Genomic DNA, 23,030 nt, shown 5'->3' with positions numbered 1-23,030 from the left:
CCCTCTGTCCTGGGGGTTGTCAACACGGATGTTAAAATCACCAACAATGACTAGACGGTCAAAGTCAATACACACTATAGACAGCAGTTCGGTAAAATCATCAAAAAAGCTTGCACAGTATTTGGGTGGTCTGTAGATATTTAGGAACAGAGCTTGAGAGGAGCATTTCGGCTGAAGGGCCACATATTCAAAAGAATCAAAGTTTCCATACGATGTCTTCCTGCATTGAAGGGAATCATTGAACAGAATAGCAACTCCACCCCCTTTCTTTTGCATTCTTTCCTGACTCATAAAACTAAAGTTGGGAGGGGTTGATTCGATAAGAACAGCTGCACTGTTATTTTGTTCAATCCAAGTTTCTGTTAAAAACATAAAATCGAGATTGTGCTCAGTGATAAAATCATTGATTAACATTTTATTTCCTGCCAGAGACCTGACATTTAATAAAGCTAGTTTAAGTTTGTTAAACACGCTATCAGTCAGGTTTTTTGTAACAAGCTGTGGCTGACATGGAATCACTGCTAAATTAGATAAACTCACACAAACGTTTGAGCGCTTCCTGTATCCAAGATGATTCACCGCTCTCAATCTATTACCTATCAACACAGATATCGGCAAAGCTACAGGCAGGCAGGGCCCCGGCATGTCCTGGAAAGAGTTGAGAGTGCCATACGCCCTTGAGCCTGGACCCAGCAGATATCAGTTTGCAGCGTTTTGTACACACACATCCCTATCAGGCTTTGAAGGGGAGGGAGGACCCACCACCCTGCTCCTCTCATCATAGGAGGGCAGGGTGAGAGCTACACTGTAGAAAGGGGGGTTTGGAAATCTGCTTCCATCTTCCTTGTATTGTTTTGGTTTGGATGATTGTGGTAGGCATGGTGATGAAGCCGGGGGAGATGGTGCGCATCTCTGCTTCGGTGATTTTGGTGGGCGTCGTTGAGGGGCGGGGGTAAAGGACATGCTGCCAACCCTGCGTGTCGCCTTCATGCGGTCATCGAACTCCAGGGGGGAGGGCGAGGGTGAGCGGAGAGTAGAGAGAGCTGGGGGATGAATGAAGAGTATCCTCAAAGGCGTTGACAGGGAGGGTGACGGGCAGTGGAGACTCCTCCATTTGTGTCATAGGTGTCCCATAATCAGAACATTCCTCAGGCGGGTGCAGTGATACTTCTTCAGGGTTTTCTGCGCGATGTGTTGTGTCTTTCTCCTGTTTTGATTCCTCTTGCCGCTTGTCCTTGGCAGAGGGAACAGATTGATGACGCAGGCAGTTGAATATGTTGGAGATAAACAATTTCACTCCTGACTTGTTCAGACAAACTCCATTTGCCTTGAAAAGATGTCTGCGGTCCCAGAAAAAGTTAAAATTGTCAATAAAATGGACAGAATGGTCAGTACAGACAGTTGAAAGCCAGGTGTTCAGTGCAAACCATCTGCTGAATCTCTCCACTCCTCTTCTGACTGGCGGTAGAGGGCCACTGATGAACACCTCTGCATTTAGAGAGCTGGCAGTTTCCAACAGACATTTAAAGTCTTTTTTCAGCACTTCTGACTCGTGTGTCACAACATCATCTGTTCCAATGTGCAGTACCACATTCTTCACAGTCGGATGTTCAGCCCCAATATGCAGGATCTTCTCAGCCAAGTCAGAGACCGCATCCTTGGGAAAACAGACTACTTTGGTGTTGTTCTTACTACACAGACCTTTTCCATCTCTTACAGCAGAGTCACCCACAATCAGAGTTTCCCTCTAGCCTTTTACCTTTGGAGTAGCTATTGGTCCTTACCCTGCTGTGTGAAGAGGACGGGTTATCCAGGTCACCAGAAAGAGATCTCCGGCTCTCGGTCAGCGGAGCGTATCTGTTCTGGATTGGCACACTTGGTGGTTTAGGAGGATTTTTTGTAGTTCTCCCTTTAGCAGCTGTCCACGGCTGTTTAGGGGTTGAAGAGGCACTCTTCCTGGGTGATAACAATGCAGGCCAGCCGGTCGCATCATAGATTTCAGAGCGCTGGGCTCTGCCTGTTATTCGTCCTCCCAAATCCCATGGAAATGATTTACTCTTCGGATTTGCACCCAGAGAGTTCCAGGGAGGACCACCACTTGTAGATTTATTACCCGGTACACAGCCCTCCTGTTCCTTGGAATACTTGTAGCTGCTAACTAGCTGTGAGTTAGCATACCCTTCTCCATTATTTTGCAACACTGGTAAAGTGGTGTCATTCCCACGACATAGTCCATTCACTTCCACGTTAACTTCCAACCGTTGCATTTTCATTTCCAATACAGCCATCTTCTGTATAAGTTTGTGGAGGTCATCTGTAGAGAACGGAGACATTTTGCTACCAACTAGCTAAAGCTAAATAGCATGCAGTAGCCTACTAGGCTTTAGCTGTTGCTAGGCCACGCTACTGTAAGACTGAGGTCGTCGTAAAACTGTTGAAATATGGCTGAAACTAGGGCTGTGCAATTTAATCGATCTTGCGATATATATCGATATTTAATTTTCCGAGAAAGTATCGATATTTCAGCCGCGGGTATCGATACATTAAGTCTGATAACTGTGTTCGTTATCCTCGCGTCCAGGAGAGAAGCTTTAAAAAGGAGACTAATTGAGTCTCTGAGAATGTTCAAATGTATACTTTAATTAATAAAAAGCGCGGTAATGTTACAAGTAGAAGATGGTTCAGTCATAAAAACAGCTGTGTTCTGGCTCTCGTGAGCGAAGGGAAGAGAGCGAGCTCCACCTTTCCAGCTGTTAAATATCCTCTGCTGAATCCTCCCTGTGGGCCGGATGGCGCTGCTGGGGATCGGCCCTCCACGTCTCCAATGTTCGTTGTTGCGCATTACAGAGGATTCAGACATTGCACATTCAATATATAAATAAACACGCATTTTCTCCTCCTTATCTCTTTCATGACTTTTCATTTAATACATTTTAAACGCTGTAATCAATACTCCAAAAATACCTCACGGCTGGTATCATTTCCGGTAGTTCCGAATGTTGTCTCATGCTACCCACGTCTGTAAACAAACGTATTCAAATAAACTGTACCTTCATTTAATATTCAGCAATAATAATATCTCGACGTCTATAGTTGTAGTGTTGAAATCAGTAGGTTTCGGTGTGCAACACTACGTGTCATATCGCTACTAAATTCACCTCTATAGGAAATTGTATATTAGCCACATGCTAAATGCTAACCGGAGATGAAGGATTTTCAGAATAAAAGCTCAACAACTGGTTGTACACAACAACTTCTGGTTTTTCAGTATAAAACAGCATTTAAACTGACGGTATGTTTATGGTACTTTATGCCATCAAAACATTGATTTTAATTTCTAACAAGTCCCATTCAAATCCCCCGTGTTCCGCCACCTGCTGCACCATTCTCCATTGTCCATTGTGATGCTGCACTTTACAGCTAGAGTTTGCACTGTTTCAATAAATGAAACAAATTTTCTCACCACATCTTTTGATTCATTTTGTCCAGCATTTGCAAGCTGGAGACTCTCTGTCAGAGCCATATATTGTATAATGGATGCTTTCAGTTTTCAGTTGAATTAATTCAATCCAAGTCAATGGAACACTCACAAGATGTCACCAAAATCCCACTGTCCCTTTAAAATCTTTCAGAAAATGATATAAGTGTATCGAATTATATCGAATCGTATCGAATCGTATCGTTGGCTGAATATCGTGATATATATCGTATCGTTGGCTGAATATCGTGTATCGTATCGTATCGTGAGATTAGTGTATCGCCACAGCCCTAGCTGAAACCCTCCGTCTATTTACGAAGACGAACTGTCCCAGTGATAAGTTAATGTCCAGGAGCCGCTGCTCGAAGTTGTCCGAGAATAAGAATAGGAAAATCAGCATAAAAAGTAAGCAGAGGCAGGAGCAAGCAGAAAAGCGTCTGCACTGTAAGAAAGATATGCAAAAAAAAAGCACTAAGACTAACAAGGACTGAAAGGAAGGCGTATATGTGGCACCGAAACTAAAATGACCCTCGAGCAACGCTGCTGCATAACATTGCAGGAAATGACACAGGAACCCTAAGCTGCTTTGCTGCATAATATCTTTCAGGAGCAAATTAGTGTTTTCATTAGCAAAGTATCTGTACTTCTCTTGTTTTGTTTTTATGGTGCCCTACATCTGCAGGAACAGAGTAGATGGTGTATTATAATAATAATAATAAACTTGATTTGGATAGCAGCTTTCATGCACAAAGCAACCCAAAGTGCCTTTAAGAAAACACAACAACAATATTCAAATAATATTCAAATGAATACAGAACAAGATAAAACATCTAGTGATAATATGTTCAAATAAAACAATTAACAAATGTAAAATAAAAGCAAAAAAGAAATAAAATGCAGTAAAATGGACAATGATACTAGTGAGAATTGAAAGTTAACCCAAATTAAAAGCTATATTAAAAAGATAGGTTTTTAATTTGCTTTATTACATGGCTTAGTTGGATACTCGATTCTGATTGGTCAATTCAGAACACGTGACACGTTGTTAATCCTGAACAAACAGACCGCTGTCAAGGACTTATTGACCGTTAAGGACGCTCACATCTGCAGAAAGAAGTCCGGTCGATTTAACTGTATACAGTTTGGCCGAAAAGCAAACTGGGACAAGGAAACAGCGGAGAAGTAACGGGGAAGAAACCCTCCTTTTTACGCAGCGGTCCAGACACAGACTTTTTAGATAGATTTCTCCATTTTCCCCTTTAAACTGTGGGTTTTCTCCGGAAGTTTTTCCTTGTACGATGTGAGGGTCTAAGGACAGAGGGTGTCGTATTGTCATACTGATATTCTGAACAAACTGTGAAGACCACTGAGACAAATGTAACATTTGTGATATTGGGCTATAAATAAACATTGATTGATTGATAGACATCAAACGGCGACACATATTCAGTTGCCAGTTACTTTGGCATTAGGGCAGGGATATCTAGATACTTTCCAAGGTTTGACATAATGAATTGTGCTACTTTTAAAGCAAGCAGCGATGTTTTCAAATCTGTAATCAAAAAGCTCCTCAAAAACACTATCGAAGCAGTTCCTGCCGTTGCTACGTTAGTTCAAACGGTAACAACGGACTACTTTTCTTAGCGGATGCATGTCAATTTAAATCAATACAACTATTTTTTAAATCAATAAAATCATTTTCTAAATCCATAAAAGCATTTCAATTAATATTGGGGGTCATGTCGTTACTTTGTTGAGAATGTGGCCGTGTGATAAGCGGGATAATGTGCAGCGACCAGTGGCGAACCGTGTCTATCACAACTGGACCTTCTGTAGACACACACACACCAAGATCTGATTGGTTGCTTTCTTTTCTAACACAAAACCACTGACATGCGTAGTGCATGGTCCGAGAAGGACAAACAAATCAACGTAACACTGTCATATTACAGATCAACAACACAGATACAATTCTCATTTATTAATTTTATATACATCTTATTTACATTTTATTTATATAATTAAATCGAATTTTGGTTTGTTTTATCCGAGTGTTCCAGGGTATTCTCTGAATACCTTGAAGGCCCTGACGGTTCGGCACTGGCAGCGACTTGGTCATTCTGGGGAAGCCCGACGCGAAGCGGGTGTTCTTTCCCCCATAATGACCGCCGCGCTGCACAGTATCCCTTACTTTAAACATTTCAAGAGACTTTGCTGTTCTAAGATCGTCTTTCTGTTTGATTTTCTTTGTCTTCCCCTCTCCTTTGTTTTAATGTAATGCCTGTCCTGGTGTGTTCAGCGAGGAAGATGTTCCCCAAGAGGAAGCTGGATGAGAGCGGCAGTGAGAGCCCGAAAGACGAGTCGGAGGCCAAGGAGGAGCCGCGTCAGAAACACAAGCGACCCCGTGTGGAGAGTCCAGGTACACTTCACCTCTCATAGGAGTCTGCTAACAAAGCACAGGGCAGGAGAGTCCTGGGACACATAATGATACTTTTAAAGATTGCACAAACATCTTCAACATGTGGGGAAAGAAAAACACGTTTTGTGATATGATTTAGGGAATGTATCTACAGATTTAGTATCTTTCTAAACGATACTTTCAAATTGAAAATAGACATAATGTCCCGTCAACATTGTTCCTCTGTTGCTGCTACACTGACCTTTTCCTTGAGCCATTCATACTCAGAAATGTGCTGTGTGTACAAAGCATAAGGACATATTTAGGGATATGAACTCATCTAGTGTCGTATCGTTGAGAAAGACCACACCGTCTGTCAGCACTTTATTTCAAAGCACGTGCTAAAATCACCTGCAGACACAAAGTATTCGCAGGGACGCTCTTAAAGAAAGTACGTCTGTAACATCCCAAATGTCCCGATGGTCCATCAGTAGTTGCTTGAACAGAGCTGATATCAGTCAACTAATCGCTTGGTTACTCAACAGAATCTGTCTCGGCAAACAGTCGTTGGTTCCAGCGTCGACAATGTGAGGATTTGCAAGGTTGTTGGATTCTTAATGAGCAAGAATTTGACCTTTTGGTCGGACAAAAAAAGCGATATTAAGACATCAGTTTTGGCTCTGGATTCTCCTGATTCAATATATGGAAAAATAATCATGTTTAATGATGTCATCCATCAAGTGATTTGCAGCCCTAACGTAACAAGCCTGTGTGTCAGCCTAAGACGTGTGGTGACGGATAAACGGAGACCAAAGAAGGTTAAACGGTGAAAGACAGTCAGTTCTCATCTGTTCAATTATAATGTTTGCTGTGGAATGGTTATAGTAGAATTTCTCGACAAGATGCAACTTAAAGTGCCAAAAACTTCACCTTTTGTTGTTTTAAAGATGGAGTTGTAAAGGAACAACGTTGAATTTCTAAGCAAACTATAAAACTCACAAAAATACATTTTCATATTCACTCTCTGCCATTTGCTTCAGATGTGTGTCCTTAACAACTCAGTGGCGTTTCAACATCAGTTAGGGATGTAACGATATATCGTATATCGCGGTAAATAAATGTCTCAATACCATCGTGAGACTGACAAAATATATATACTATATATATATATATATTTTTTTTTTAAACGTTTATTCAACCAGACGGTCCCATTGAGATCATGGATCTCTTTTTCAAGGGAGACCTGTCCAGCATGGCAGCAAGTAGGTTACAACATGAACATAAAACAACAGATAACACAAAAGGAGATCGTATTTGCAGGGCTAATGTACACACCTAGAGACATTGACAAGTACCAACAGTATATTGATATCTCTGTCAATAAGCCTCAGCTTCTTGGCAACAACGGTATTGTTTTTGAAGTGGTGGAGAGACATGCATAGTTTGAAGCATATCTCTCTGTCCCCGCAACACCAGCACCAAGCGAGAGGGTTTTCTCCACAGCAGGGGGTTTTGTAAACGCCCAAACATCCCAGCTTCTACCTGAAATGTGGACATGCTCATATTCCTCAAAGATAACCTTGATGATGCTGAGTGAGTGAGAGAGAGAGTGAGAGAGAGAGAGTGTGAGAGAGAGAGTGTGAGAGAGAGTGAGAGAGAGAGAGTGAGAGAGAGAGAGTGTGAGAGAGAGAGAGAGTGTGTGAGAGAGAGAGAGAGTGAGAGTGAGAGAGAGAGAGAGTGAGAGAGAGAGAGAGAGAGATCTCTCGAAAAACTAAAGTGAAACTTGATTTATTCTATTGCAGGGTCTGATTATTATATTGTTGACGCTTTAAAATACTACCATCCTACTAAAACTCTGTACAAATCAGATTTATTATTTAATCAAGAAAAAAAATTCAAGTAAAACAAAATCACATTTTCTTCTTTATTTTTCAATATCGCAATAAATATCGTACCGTGGACTTTTTAATCGCGATATTATCGTACCGTGAGTTTTTGGTATCGTTACATCCCTAACATCAGTTATAAGCAACATTGGACATATTATCCATCCATCTATCAAACATACTTGTCCTCGTCCAATTTGTTAGTCGACATGCGGTCTTATCTGGGACATAATAACAAAGTGTTTTGAGGTGGTTTCCCCTTTTTTAATGTGGTTTTTTGTTAGCAGCATGTGTGTTTCAGATGCACAGCAGAGGGGGAAATGGACCCTCTGTTTTTCCCAAATTGTCTTTACTAAAAGTTAGATTCACGAGAGAAATAAAGTTTGATGTCTCTCCTCCTCACCCTGCTGGTATCATGACCCCGGCTCTGTGCTCTGTCAATAGTCTCTGGCTTACAGACTCTCAGGTGGAAAGCAAATCTTAAAAAACATAACCTGCGGCATTTACTGAAGAAGGCTAGCTTTGTTGAAAACCATCTTCAAAGCATGGTCGCACAAATACAAAATAAATAAACTGGGTCACCCCTGCTGGCATTGCTCTCTTCAATGACTCCTCTGCCTTTCTGTCTCACCCAGGGAACACCGATGAACCCATGGAGGAGGAAGCAAAAGAAGTACGAGTTGAAAAGGCGGTGACCGAGGCTACGAGCCCAGATGAGGAGGTGGAGGAGAAGAAAGAGGGAGTAGAAAAGGCTGTGGAGGAGGAGAAAGAGGAAGTTGAAAAGGCCGTGGAGAAGAAGAAAGATGAAGTAGAAAAGGCCGAGGAGAAGAAGAAAGATGAAGTAGAAAAGGCCGTGGAGGAGAAGAAAGAGGAAGTAGAAAAGGCCGTGGAGAAGAAGAAAGATGAAGTAGAAAAGGCCGTGGAGGAGAAGAAAGAGGAAGTAGAAAAGGCCGTGGAGGAGAAGAAAGAGGAAGTAGAAAAGGCCGTGGAGGAGGAGAAAGAAGAGAAAGCTGAGGCGGCGGAAATGAAAACTGAAGCAAAGGAGAAGAAGGATGATGAGAAAGTTGCCAAGAAGAAGAAGAAGGAGAAGGTGGTTGAAAAGGACACGCAAGAGGCAGAAAAGAGCCCGGAAAGTCAAACACCGAGAAAGCAGAAAGAAACAAAAGAGCAGAAAGATAAGGAGCCGCCCAAAAAATCCCCCATCAGCAGTTTCTTTGGTGAGGAGACATTTGCATAGCTCCTTGCTTGCACAAAAAGGTGTCCGTGAATGCGCTTCCATCAGGAGAGAGAGAGCTACATATTTCCCTCCTCCGACCCCTGCTCCACCCTCACCTTCCCTTTTTTGTATTTCTTTTTGTTCTATAGCTCCAAGAAAAGCCGCAGTAAAGACGGAGAAATCGAAGAAGAGCGAAGGAGAGAAACAGACGAGTCCAGAGAGGAAGGTTTCAGCGGAGGAGAGCAAAGACGTCAAAGGGTGAATCAAATCAAACTTTATTTATATGGCGCTTTTCATACACAAAAGGTAATATAAAGTGGTTCACAAAGAAAGAGATGAATAAACAATACAACCCCAAGGTAATGAATACCAAGTAACACATGACTTGGTATTCATTACATTGCATTTAGCTGACGCTTTTATCCAAAGTGCGTTCGACCAAGAAGATACAACAGAATCATAAAGTACATCAGGTTTCATAGAGCTAAAACATTTCAAGTGCTACTCAACTGGCTTTAGGTAAGCCAGTCCTTTATTAGTATATAAGTGCTTTGTTAATAGTTCTATCGCTCGAGGTGGAGTCGAGAGAGATGAGTTTTCAGTCTGCGCCGGAAGGTGTGTAAGCTATCTGCTGTCCTGATGTCAATGGGAGCTCATTCCACCATTTAGGAGCCAGGATAGCAAACCCACGTGTTTCTGCTGATGGGAACTTGGGTCCCCCTCGCAGCGAGGGTGCAGCGAGCCGTTTGGTTGATGCAGAGCGGAGTGCACGTGCTGGGGTGTACGGTTTAACCATGTCCTGGATGTAGGAAGGGCCAGATCCATTCGCAGCATGGTATGCAAGTACCAGTGTCTTGAAGTGAATTCTAGCAGTTACCGGAAGCCAGTGGAGGGAGCGGAGGAGCGGCGTGGTGTGGGAGAATGTAGGAAGGTTGAAGACCAGACGAGCCGCTGCATTCTGGATGAGCTGCAGAGGTCGGATGGCACATGCAGGTCGATCAGCCAGGAGGGAGCTGCAGTAGTCTAGGCGTGAGGTGACGAGAGCCTGGACCAGAACCTGCGTGGCTTTCTGGGTCAGCTGGGGACGCATCCTCCTGATGTTGTGAAGCGTGCATCTGGTAATGATAAAACAGTTGGAACCAAAAGAAGTCAATAAGCACAGGACTCAATAAAACAAGGATGAAATAAAATAAGAACAGAAATCCAAATAAATGAGGAAGAATAAAAATGAATACAGTTATTTAAAAATACCTTTTAAATTAAAAGCCAAAATAAAAAGGTGGGTCTTGATTTTGCTCTTAAAATAGTGAATGCCCTGTGCCGCCCCAAGGTGTTCTGTAATTCCTTAAAGACCCCTCACCACTTTGTTTTCACTTTGCATCTGATTAAAACATTATTATATCATTAAATGAGAATTAAAAGGCAGGTACCACAGACCTGAGGGTTTAAAGCAAAACTAATAAATACTGACGCCCAAGACCATTAAGAGCTTACGAAACCAATACAAGTATTTCTAAATCAACAGGAAGTTACACACAGCTCAGTATGTAGATGCCTCGCCTGCCTGTTTGTATTCACGTCTGTGTTTACCTGTCAGACACACTGAACTTGTCAATTAGGCGGTGTGCCCCCCTTCTCTTGATGAATGTTAAACGGCTCAACAGCTAATCGTGCGGATATTCAGCGTGAAGCTAAATTAGTTGGAACATGAAACCAAAGTTAATTTGTATTTATTTATTTCAGAATCAGGCTGGTTGCCAAGGTGGTTACACGCATTCAAGGAATTTGTTTTTGTGCGTATTTAGTACACAGTAAGAGGAATTAAATAAAGGAAAAAAAGAACAAATGTATAATGGTAATAATAAAAAAAAGCTATTTTAACAAATAAGAAAATACATGTTTGCAGGAAATGTTAATGTACAGAAAAGTAAGTATAAAGAGAATGACCATGAACTTGAAGATGTGCAGTGTGTCAGCATTTAAAGTGACAGTGCTGTGGAGTTATACATGAGGTAGAAATGTATTATTAGCAATGTGCAAAATATACAGAGGAATATACATTTACAGTGTGGAAAACCAGAGCCGTGGTCCGGATGTCCGTTGTCTGCTTTCCCTTTAATGCAGAGACTTTTCCTCGTATCAAATGCTTCTCTATCAATTGATAAAGTTATTAAAAAGTTTTGCCGCCGCAGTTAAGGAGTGCTCTCTAGTGCTTTAAGCCAATCTGTCCTTATTATAACGAACACCTTCACAGTATCTGCGTTTTTAAAAAGCAGTGCTTTTAATCGTTCATGTGTTTTAAGCAGAAGCAGTGAATAACTGCCTGTCGTTTTGAGGTCATGTTATCATTCCAGTCACTGGCTAACTCTTAAAGAGAGGAAATGCATTTTTCATGCCTCTGGCTATTTTGTATCACTGCCTTATGTGCAACAGCAGTGTAAGAGTGATATAAGAGTGATGTGCAACAGCAGTGTAAGAGTGATATAAGAGTGATGTGCGACTGTAAGTTTTTCCCTGAACATGCATCACACTTCAAAGTACCGTACTTTTCGGAATATAAGCCGCGACTTTTTTCCCCATTTTCTTTGTACAGCTAACGGCCACTAGGGAACCTCCTAAATCTATGGATTTTACAAGTCAAATTAACCACCTTTAACGCTATGGGCTCTATGACCGGTCCGCGCCCGCCACCTTTAAGCGGCGGGCTCCAGCAGGAAAAGATGGAGGCCGGAAAAGAGTGAGACAGGTAGCGCGCCAAAGTAAAAGTGGAACCGAGAGACAGAACGAGAGCAAGACAGACGGACCATTTAGCTGCTGCGGCTTATATGCAGGTGCGCTTTATAGTCCGAAAAGTACGGTAACTTTAAAAAGCAAACTCAAAACCCATCTCTTCGCATTTGTCTTCCTTTTTAAACATTTTTATTTTTTTATTTTGGTGGTCTAATGGATAGTGAGGTGGGCTGATGATCAGAAGGTTGCAGGTTCAAATCCCGCCTGGAACACCACCACTAGTGTGCCCTTGAGTACGCCCTCAGTTACTCCGGGGAGAACGTCGTTGTAAGTCGCTTTGGAATGAGGCGTCTGCTAAATGCCTAAATTGTAAATTATATTTTTGGGAGAATAAACCCCACAGATCCTCAACTCCGGTGTCTCACTCATTAACAACACAGAGCAACAAGAGCGTTGTCTGCAGTAGCCATGAACTCGCATGTATTTTCTTATTGTCATTTATTTTATTTAATCGTTTATTTGAAGAGGGACAATGCACATCGATGAACATTTAAAACACATAATGCTTTAAAACGTAAACATGCCGGATTTTAGCTAATTTCCACCCGTAGTCCGTCACATACAACATATAAGAACATGACATTTATATAGCAAAAATAAATACATGATATGCAGAAAGAGCATGAGCAGCATATACAAGCATTTACCACATGGCAGTACAATGTAGCAGCTACGACATATAAAGTGCAGGAGGAGATACAAGAGCTACCTAAAGTGCAAGAGGACTTCTGTTTGTTTCTCAACCATTCTCTGAGTTGACCTTTAAAGCTATTGAGAGAGGGACAATCCCGTATCTCAGCTGGGAGGCTGTTCCACAACGAGCTGCCTTTAACGGAGAGGACATTTTGTCCAAATGTGGTCCGTCTGTGGTGGACTTCACAGTCTCCTCTGGTTTCTGACCTAGTGCAGCGTCCAGTGTCTCTTTTGTGGATGAACTCCCCTAAGGGGGGGGGGCAGTCCATAAAAACATGTATAAGAAAAACACATACCTTTTTTAAAAGACTTTAAATTGTCAAAACTCAAGAAATTGTGTTCTTCAAGGATGGTACAGTGGTGGTGTGAATAAGGCTTTCTGTCAAACCCCTTGATGGCTCTCTTGTACAGCTGTTCTATATTTGAGGGGGGGGGGGGGGGTGGATGCTTGGGTCACCCAAATAGGTTAAGGTGGGGGGGGTGCAGTACCCCCACAAATATAATCAAATTCTGTGGGGAACACTGCTTTTATCCCGTGGCAATACTTATGTTGATGTGTAATGTTGTGTAATGTTTTTATAATTGTTATGCTATGACGTTAGTTTTAGTGTTTGCTTTGTACCGCCCTTTGAGGCATTTCTTGTGATTTGGGGCTTTGATAAATGTTGATTTGATCTCACTGCAACAGATGTCCCGATCGTTCTTTCAGACTCTTTATTTATTGTTTGTCGTTGTTTTTTCGCTCAGGGAGTCAACCTCAGGACCAACGGACTACAATCCGGCCCGACCGAACTACCATCCTGTGGAGCACGCCTGCTGGAAGCAAGGCCAGAAGTACGTCTTTTTACTATTACTTAGACTTCTACTCAGCTCTCAAGTGAACAGCCTGTGGAGGAAATTCTTAAGAGAAACTGATAAATGATTCATGGACAAAGTTTGGCTTTTGTTATATTTAATAAAGAAAGTCAATATACAAGTAAAATCAATCCCAAATGTAGGAACAGAGTAACTTCATCCTCAGAGGATAGAGAAACACAGCTTACAGTGACACTATGTAGGAGAGAAAAGCCAACTGGTCCCACCCTTACATTCCCTTAGGCATCATCTAAACATCCCCATCATTAAAACACAAAACCCCCTCGTCCGTAACCATTTGCATATCCCCCTTTTACACTTGCTTTACCCTCCTGCAATGTAAACCCTCAACCAGTGGTGGCGCTAGACTTTTTCGCTGCACGTCAGGATCTTAAAATGTCCGTCAAAATCCATCATTACCAAGCCCCCAGGAAGTGCGCCGGACTCTGAGGAGTTGTGGCCAAACGGCGGTACTACACTTCCGTATCAGTCGCTGGGCCCGGAAAGACTTTTTCCCATTACCTAACATTGGGAAAGAGACGTCTGTAAATCGATGGATAATTTTTTTTAAACTAAATAAACTACCCAGTATGAACATTTGTATAGCCCTTATTAAAAACATTCGGTCGTCAAGTTGTAAAATGTGCTAATAACGTTATTCTCCTCGGCACGTTAATGTGTTCAGTACTACATGAGTCTTACCTTTACCCACGATGAGAACGGATTATATGAATACTTTCTTGACGTTTCGCTCTCTCAAAAGTTGGGCTATTTTGTCTTCATGCGCCAATGAGCAACTCTCATAGGAATGAACGAGGCCCCGCCTCCCACGCTGTATCCAGTTCTTATTATACATCATGATTATTACCCGTCGGGCTCGTGAACTGTAGCGCCGTGTTATGCATGCCCACTGCACCTCGCGGGAGCGCCTGCAGCGTAAAGCAAAAGCTCCCAGACATTTCAATGATTTGTACGGCTAAGTTAGGTTTGGAAACAATTAGGGATGCTCCGATCGAGATCGGCCGATACTCACTCTCTACCGATCGATCGGTGCTCTCTAAACATGCCGATCGCGAGAGCCGATCGCATGACGTGAAATACATGACACTTTTCTCTGTTCGCGGCAAAACAAGCTCGCCAACATGGCTTCACCGGTCTGGCATTATTTTAAGGTGTTCGAAAAAGACAGTAAAATAGCGGAATGCAACGTGAAGCAGAAATCCTGCAGCTCCGCCCGCCGGACCGGTGAGCGGAGCGAAACACACAAGAGTTAGACCGAACACACTTAGCTATTTATCTACCTCTGGAACAAGATAAACTAGTTATTATAAATATATGTATTCTTCACTGTCGGGTCACTCATTACTGGATCAGTGAGCTGCATGAGATACTGACAGGCTGTCAGGAGAGAGAGAGAGAGGGGGAGAGAGGGGGGAGAGAGAGAGAGGGAGAGAGCTGTTGAGGGTTTGTTCTAATCTGTCAAAATGACGGACTGCTTTCAGATTTCTCCGTCATTGTTAAACACATACATGACTTAAAAAATACAATTTACAGTCTTAAAGATACATCCGAGTATAAGACTATATGTTTTAAATGATTATATTACCCCACACACATGTATATTAATTTGGGGGACAACGTCTCTAATGCATTTCACTGATCTGTGCTTCCTACTTGCTGGGATATTCGGCAGTACTGTGGTAGTTTAATGGGAGTGTGTTCAGATGTGAGCGGACAGGGATTTACCTCATGTGTTTTACCACATCAGGCCTGCAAGGTAATTTCCTATGAAATTGTAAAATAATTTAATCCATAACCCAAAACAAAAAGGTTAGCTAGCAAATACAATTGACAAAAGCAGCAAAGCCTGACAGCGTCTGGAACTACGCCACATTTAGCATTTTCCCTAAATCGGACAGAAACATGTAATCATCAAAATAGTTACCAATTCCCTTCCAGGTTATTGCTGACTCTGCTAATCCATGGATTGTTTTATCTCTGGATATCAGAAAAGTCCTGTTTTAGATCTCAATACTTTTTGGAGAGAAGTAGAATACACAGTTACGCCACGTGAATGCCCAATAATGAAATATAATACATTTAAGTTTGTTTGTATTTATTTATAGAAGGACCATGCATACACAAACATTAATCTCAGCAAAGAGAGGAGATGCAATATGCCAGATTATAGCTATTTCCATCTGTGGTGCTCAGGCAGGTTCATAACAATCAATAAATAATAACATTGCATGATATCAGTCAAACAATTTTAAAACCTGATTTAAGTACAGCTCAATAAATGAATACATAGCACACTTGAAATACACTTATGATCTCGGTCACTCAACTAATTATAAAGCCTGATTTAAATACAGGTACGAACATAATACTTAGTACACTTCAAATACACTTAAATAAAATATCTAAGATATAGCATGACGATACAGTTCAAATAAAAAAACAAACTCAGATTACAGTGTGATTAATGTTGGCATGACTGGTTGCTTGATATCATCTTTCTTGCACCAAAAGAAAACGAGTTAAAATCAGTACAGTCGATTTTTGTTTTCACTTTTTACTGCTGATATACAAAAAGTAACAAATCCTTCAAACAGTCACCAAGATTGAGGTGAGCTTATGTTCCAGATAAAGCTTTTTCACAAATATGCTGCTTCTCAGGATTCAGATGTTGAACTTTTCCACATTGCTATATCAATTAAATTGGGATTAATTGTGCAGCCCTGATCACTAGGGCTGTACCCGAATATTCGTCCGTTGGAGTTCTATTCGGGTTTCAATTTCGTTATTCGGACATTCGTTTTGTTTGTTTTCCCCCCGTTTTTTTTCCGAATTGATTGAAATCTTCAATATCAACGTAAGAGCTTGTTCGGGGGGTGCTAACACTTAACCATAAACGTTAGCGTTTACTTTCTCCGTCTTTATATGTAGATATTACTTTTCTCCGTTAATCTCCGTCACGTTGTTTCCATAGCAACAACAACTTCCTGTCAACAGCGCTACCTCTCCTTCAAAATAAAAGCATGTCCATAAATAGGAAAGCCCAATTACACTTAAGACATATACAACCTCAACGAAAGTAACTAACAAACACAATGCGATATCCTTTTCAATTTCAAAGAACACAAATTGGGTTACATCAACAAATAACTATCAACCAACAATACTGTAGAATAAAAAAAGGAATGCCCTTAATACACTAAAATACACGCGTTGAAGCGGTTTGCCCCCCGCGGGCCGAATATTCGCTACCGATTACGACCGAATATCCGGAGCCCGAAAATGGTATTCGGGACAGCCCTACTGATTACAGAGAATTCAAACCTCGTGATTCATGAAAGCAAAGATCTACAGAAAATGTCTCTTCTTAAGGCGTCTAAAAGAACTCTCTACCTTCCCCGTATGGAGCCGAATTAGATTCTTTTTGCACATCAACCGTTATTTGAAGGACACAATTTGTCCCTCCGTGGCAGCGCTGACCTTCGTCCTCCACACTGTTGCTACTGTATAATGAGTTTTTGACAACCCTCAATCAAAGCTCACTCTACTGTTGCACTAATTGCTCTCCGCTCCGAACAGCCGAGTCAGGTAAACGCTGTGCATTTCAAAGCGTGTGTGTGTGAATGCTTCGCCTGCTAACTACTCGCTCATCTCTCTCCAGAGTGCCGTACTTGGCGGTGGCTCGCACCTTTGAGAAGATTGAAGAGGAGTCTGGCAGGTAAGAGCTCCACACAGACGGAAACGTTTTTTTTTTTTTTTTTTACTGTTTTTCCCTGAACGAGGAAAACCCCATTTGAGGGAGAAGTGATTGCTGCTCTGTTCAAATGATACAGTATAGACCAAAGCACTTCTACAGAAATTACCATGCATGCTTCCAGCTGGGAATGTCTGGAATATAATTAGAGACGTTTGTTACCGGCGAGCTAAGGGAGGGAAGCAGTCCCGGAGGGCGGGGAACGTGAAAGGAAAATGTACAATTAGGTGACTTTCTAGGAATGCTCAAGAATTAATTTTAACTGCTTTATTCACACTTGGGTTTCCTTTAATCATGGTTATCAATTTGTATTCACCGTACACTGACTCTACAACTCTTGAGCAAGGAAATGATGTGAAAATACACGCTTTGTTGAAGGAAATGTACGATCAGACGTTTTTAAAGGATGATTTGTAACCGAAGTCTCTTGCCTTCAAATTGAAAACCCTAAGAGAGTTCCTTTAGATCTTCTGGGAGTCTAAATGGCAAGCGCCTCACGATGACTTGTATCCCCCCCCCCAGCTTCCGTTTCTGATCTCATTTCCCGCCTCCCAGTCTTTACAGGATGGCTTTAACATTCGTTTAACTCGTCTTTTTTTGTCTCAAAGCAATCCTCTTGTCATTTCCCAGACTGAGGAACATCGAGACGCTGTCGAACCTGCTCCGCTCCGTTCTGCTGCTTTCTCCAGGTAAATGCTATCTTATCTCTCCCATAATGCATCCTGATGTAGCTACACAGACAGCTGGCTGCCAGCCACTCTATCAACGAGATGATGATGAAGCCAGGTTGCACATAAAAGTTGGAGGATGAGTCAGTTCATTGATGTGAGTGTGTGTGTGTGTGTGTGTGTGTGTGTGTGTACCCGTGGGATTCTGATGTTGTGTATTTTGTGAGCTTCAGTTCTGTTTTGGGGGGTGTTGTCTGCAAAGGTGTGGGGGGGTGTGTGGGGTGTGGGGGTGGGTGTGTGGTGTTGCGTCTGACCATAGTCTTTGGTTTTGTGCACCTTTAGAGTTGTGTGGGTGTCTGAGGGTTTCTGATGTTGTGTATTTTGTGAGCTTCTGTTTTGGCGGGTGTTGTGTGTGTGTGTGTGTGTGTGTGTGTGTGTGTTGTGTGTGTGTGTGTGTGTGTGTGTGTGTGTGTGTGTGTGGTGTGTGTGTGTGTGTGTGTGTTTGTGTGTGTGTGTGTGTGTGTGTGTGTGTGTGTGTGTGTGTGTGTGTGTGTGTGTGTGTGTGTGTGTGGTGTGTGTGGTGTGTTGTGTGGTGTGTGTGTGTGTGTGTGTGTGTGTGTCAGACTTTCACAGTTATAATGCTTCCCGAAAGGTATAACGGCAGTAAAGAAATAAGTGTTTGTTTTTAAATATTGTGATTTTCACTATTGACATTTTATTGATCAAATGATTAATCTAGAAGATAGTTAAAGGAGACATGTCATGCTTTCCGGTTATTACCCGTCCCCCTTGTGTGTTATGAAGGTTTTTCTGCATGTAAACGGTGTGCAGAGTCACAAACCCTCAAAGTACACCCTGTGTAACACAGAGAAGACCTCCCCAAAACGCCTCGTTGGAGATACGTCATTGTCCATTTGATTTTTCCGGGTACGGCATGATGTCAACCCGTACCCGGAATGAAATGGACCAATCCGCTGAGCCGTTACGTTAACGGTCCGTCTACACGACAGGCATACAAAAATCTTGAAGCTGGGCGTGTCTGAGGCTTGGCGATTTCTCGCGCCCAACAACCAATCAGGAATCTCCCGCCCGCCCCCGGCATACAAAGCAATAGCAATGTTAAAACGAAGTAAACTGGATATAAACTCCCCAAACAGGGCGAAAACCTACCAGTTTCACCCACTGTCTCTGCCACCTCGCTCCATGCCTGGTTCCTCCGGTTTGTATCCGGTAGATGAACAGAGACGGATCATACAGCACCGGGTGATTCACTACCCGCTCCATTTTTTTGAATATGAGGAAATGACCTGCGTAGTCTCTCCCAGCATACACGCGGTTGATTGGCTAGCGCTTGTACTGTCAGATTTGCATATGCGGGATTTGATTGGCTGATGCCACGCATCGAGCCTCAAAAGTTGAACATTGTTCAACTTTTGATGCCGATAGATGCTCGTGATGCTTGCAAAGCCATGCCATGCTCCCCACAATGCAGTTCGGCGAAGATTCAAAATCAACTACGTCACCCCATTCAAGTGAATGGGCGAAGCGTTGAAAGCATTTTTCGATGCCTGTAGTGTAGACGGGGCGTAAGCCCCTGCTGATTGGTCCAAATTGACCAATCCACGGACTTCCTCACACACTCAGTGCAGGCAGCTCTGCTGATTTCTCCTCCCTGGCTGCAGGCTGATAACAGACAGTTGGGAAATTCTCTCTGCAGACTGTGGAAATTGATGTGAGATATGTACCAAAGAAGTGTGATATATGTAAAAGGGCAGAAAGTCTTGTTGCAATCTCCAGACACTAAAGAGGTCTGTTGAGTTCCCTGGTAATTATCAAATAGTAGCAGTTAAGTGAATACTGTTCAAGCAATACCTGTGTTTGTGTTTTATAGTGATTTCTCTGTTTGATCCTTTCATAAATGTGAGGACTAAAATGGCGAGAGACAAAGGGCTGTAAAAAATAAGTTTTATTGCAGTGGGGGAGGTCGAGGTATGCAGCACAGGGTGAGTGGGCCAGGGGAGAGGAAATTCTGTTTGAGATCTCTGGCAGGCCAGGTTTTAAGGAAATCTATGTATCTTGAATGAGTATATGTGTGAGTTTATACATTCCTGTGTGTTAATAGTTGAAGGAACAAAAGGTAAATTTTTCCTCTCCAATATAGAGAGGTTTTTTATAGATTTCTGAAACAATGTTCCCTTTTTTGTTAGAAATAGATGAGCACAATAGTTTTTTCTTTGACTGTTTAACTGTTTATCAAAAGAGTGTTTTAAGCTATTTGTGAAGAAGGAAGATGCAGAATTAAGGGTGATTTCTGTTTGGAGTGTAAAGATTATCCCTGATAATGTTTTCTGGGTTAAACCATCGATAGGCTTTACAAATGGGGAGGGCATTTTCCTTGAGTTTTAATGGGGTGCCTTCCCAACACCTGTGGCTTTCAAAGCTGCCAGACGCTGATTTCCCTGTGAGATAGCGTTTTGGTATCTCCCCAATGAAACGCCACCCCTTCTTTTATTAGGGAAATGTTTTTCTGGTGGTTGGGCCTCTCTTCATGCACTGACAAGACGATAGGATGTCCGCAGGGCGTGAATAAGGGCGGGAGTACTCCACACATTGCTTATATGATTCTTTGAATTGTATAGTATGTATTATATTATATCGTATTGCATTATTATTACTACTTTGTTTAATTAAAACGGATTATTGTTAACTGGTATCCTGGTGTCTTCTAATTCCTTCCCTGTTATGATTTCAAGCAGGGACTCGTCAAAACAACACGCGGTGAGGAGTTGGGTTGTAAACACCCCTACCCTCGCAACAAGACCCATGCTCACAGCGTTTATCAACCTTTCTCTTACTCAATATCAAGCCGCACTTATTGTTTTCACTTCGGCTGTGACTTTGTGTGTGCTCAGGGTGAGTTTGGCTGTCGCTAAACAAGGAAACAACACCTCCACGGAGCTCAGCGCGATTCACAACGTCCCGACCAATCAGAGCACACTGTGCTCACAGGGAGGGTGGGGGGCTGGAGCTATTGGAGCTACAGCGAGCCGTTAAAGGCAGAGAGTGAAATGCAGTGAATACACGGATTTACAGAGGATGCTGTTTAAGAAACCAATGTGAGTTTGGAAAATTGCACAATATAAATCTATTCTAGTCGACCTCAACAATGGAATTATGAGCAGTGGAAATGGCCATGACATGTCTCCTTTAATATATTGTTTATTGCGTCCCAAGTTTGCTGGAGATGATTGTGATCTAAATAATGACGTGTCCAAAGCCTTACATGCCACTGCTGGAACAACATCATTTCCCAATTTGGGATTAATAAAGTATATAACATTGAAAACATTTATAAATAATGCATTTAGTAGAATCTAACGTAACTTTTTTACTGTACGTTTTGGCTCATCTTTGGGAAATGAAGCACTGATTTGCGCTCGGGGAGTTGGCAAAGTGGATGGTGATTAAAAGAAGAGATATTACGCTCGTTACGAGCTAGACGGATCTTAAGAAACTAGTTTTCGTATTGTGGGTTTGTGAGCAAGATGCACTCCAGCTTCAAATGTTACTGCACAATCACTCAATACTGATTATTTTCTTAATTAAAAGCAAGCAAGCGGGAACATTTACAGCAACGCTTCAGTGTAGATAAAAGGCAAAATAAGATGAGTAGATATATTAAGCATAAAGGCAAGCACACGTTACTAAGTCCTAATCCAACATGTACACATCCATATGTACTAGATGACTACACATATTTATCATTTTTAATGTTAATTTAAACATCACATTATTGTCTGAACCGGTATATTGCGACATTCCTAAATAATATATGGAAATAAAACCTACTTCTCCGGAACATTGAGCCTTTTCTTGTCCGGGAATCAAAGCCAATGAATCTTTACTTATTGGTATGTCTTAAGTATTTGAGATGTGTTGTAACCTTTGACTTCAATACTTTTCGGAATATAAGCCGCGACTTTTTTCCCCATTTTCTTTGTACAGCTAACGGCCACTAGGGAACCTCCTAAATCTATGGATTTTACAAGTCAAATTAACCACCTTTAACGCTATGGGCTCTATGACCGGTCCGCGCCCGCCACCTTTAAGCGGCGGGCTCCAGCAGGAAAAGATGGAGGCCGGAAAAGAGTGAGACAGGTAGCGCGCCAAAGTAAAAGTGGAACCGAGAGACAGAACGAGCAAGACAGACGGACCATTTAGCTGCTGCGGCTTATATGCAGGTGCGCTTTATAGTCCGAAAAGTACGGTAACTTTAAAAAGCAAACTCAAAACCCATCTCTTCGCATTTGTCTTCCTTTTAAACATTTTTATTTTTTTATTTTGGTGGTCTAATGGATAGTGAGGTGGGCTGATGATCAGAAGGTTGCAGGTTCAAATCCCGCCTGGAACACCACCACTAGTGTGCCCTTGAGTACGCCCTCAGTTACTCCGGGGAGAACGTCGTTGTAAGTCGCTTTGGAATGAGGCGTCTGCTAAACGCCTAAATTGTAATGATATTTTTGGGAGAATAAACCCCACAGATCCTCAACTCCGGTGTCTCACTCATTAACAACACAGAGCAACAAGCGTTGTCTGCAGTAGCCATGAACTCGCATGTATTTTCTTATTTCATTTATTTTTATTTAATCGTTTATTTGAAGAGGGACAATGCACATCGATGAACATTTAAAACACATAATGCTTTAAAACGTAAACATGCCGGATTTGAGCTAATTTCCACCCGTAGTCCGTCACGTACAACATATAAGAACATGACATTTATAGCAAAAATAAATACATGATATGCAGAAAGAGCATGAGCAGCATATACAAGCATTTACCACATGGCAGTACAATGTAGCAGCTACGACATATAAAGTGCAGGAGGAGATACAAGAGCTACCTAAAGTGCAAGAGGACTTCTGTTTGTTTCTCAACCATTCTCTGAGTTGACCTTTAAAGCTATTGAGAGAGGGACAATCCCGTATCTCAGCTGGGAGGCTGTTCCACAACGAGCTGCCTTTAACGGAGAGGACATTTTGTCCAAATGTGGTCCGTCTGTGGTGGACTTCACAGTCTCCTCTGGTTTCTGACCTAGTGCAGCGTCCAGTGTCTCTTTTGTGGATGAACTCCCCTAAGGGGGGGGGGCAGTCCATAAAAACATGTATAAGAAAAACACATACCTTTTTTAAAAGACTTTAAATTGTCAAAACTCAAGAAATTGTGTTCTTCAAGGATGGTACAGTGGTGGTGTGAATAAGGCTTTCTGTCAAA

The 23,030-nt window shown here is 42.1% G+C and overlaps 1 protein-coding gene across 1 annotated transcript in view; it reads left to right on the top strand.

Moving 5' to 3' along the window:
• Window positions 1-23,030, top strand: part of lig1 (ligase I, DNA, ATP-dependent) — a 99,046-nt gene that overhangs the window by 17,250 nt on the left and 58,766 nt on the right. The window contains exons 5-10 of the mRNA XM_034104894.2: window positions 5,778-5,897; window positions 8,398-8,979; window positions 9,128-9,236; window positions 13,209-13,295; window positions 16,996-17,052; window positions 17,719-17,777. Of these exons, the coding sequence (XP_033960785.1) occupies window positions 5,778-5,897; window positions 8,398-8,979; window positions 9,128-9,236; window positions 13,209-13,295; window positions 16,996-17,052; window positions 17,719-17,777 (1,014 nt within the window). The remainder of the gene's footprint in view (window positions 1-5,777; window positions 5,898-8,397; window positions 8,980-9,127; window positions 9,237-13,208; window positions 13,296-16,995; window positions 17,053-17,718; window positions 17,778-23,030) is intronic.

This window comes from Pseudochaenichthys georgianus, chromosome 17 (genome assembly GCF_902827115.2).
Source record: "Pseudochaenichthys georgianus chromosome 17, fPseGeo1.2, whole genome shotgun sequence".
Taxonomy (NCBI): Eukaryota; Metazoa; Chordata; class Actinopteri; order Perciformes; family Channichthyidae; genus Pseudochaenichthys; species Pseudochaenichthys georgianus.
The sequence above is the reverse complement of the archived record's forward strand: the minus strand, read 5'-3'. Positions and strand labels throughout refer to the sequence as shown.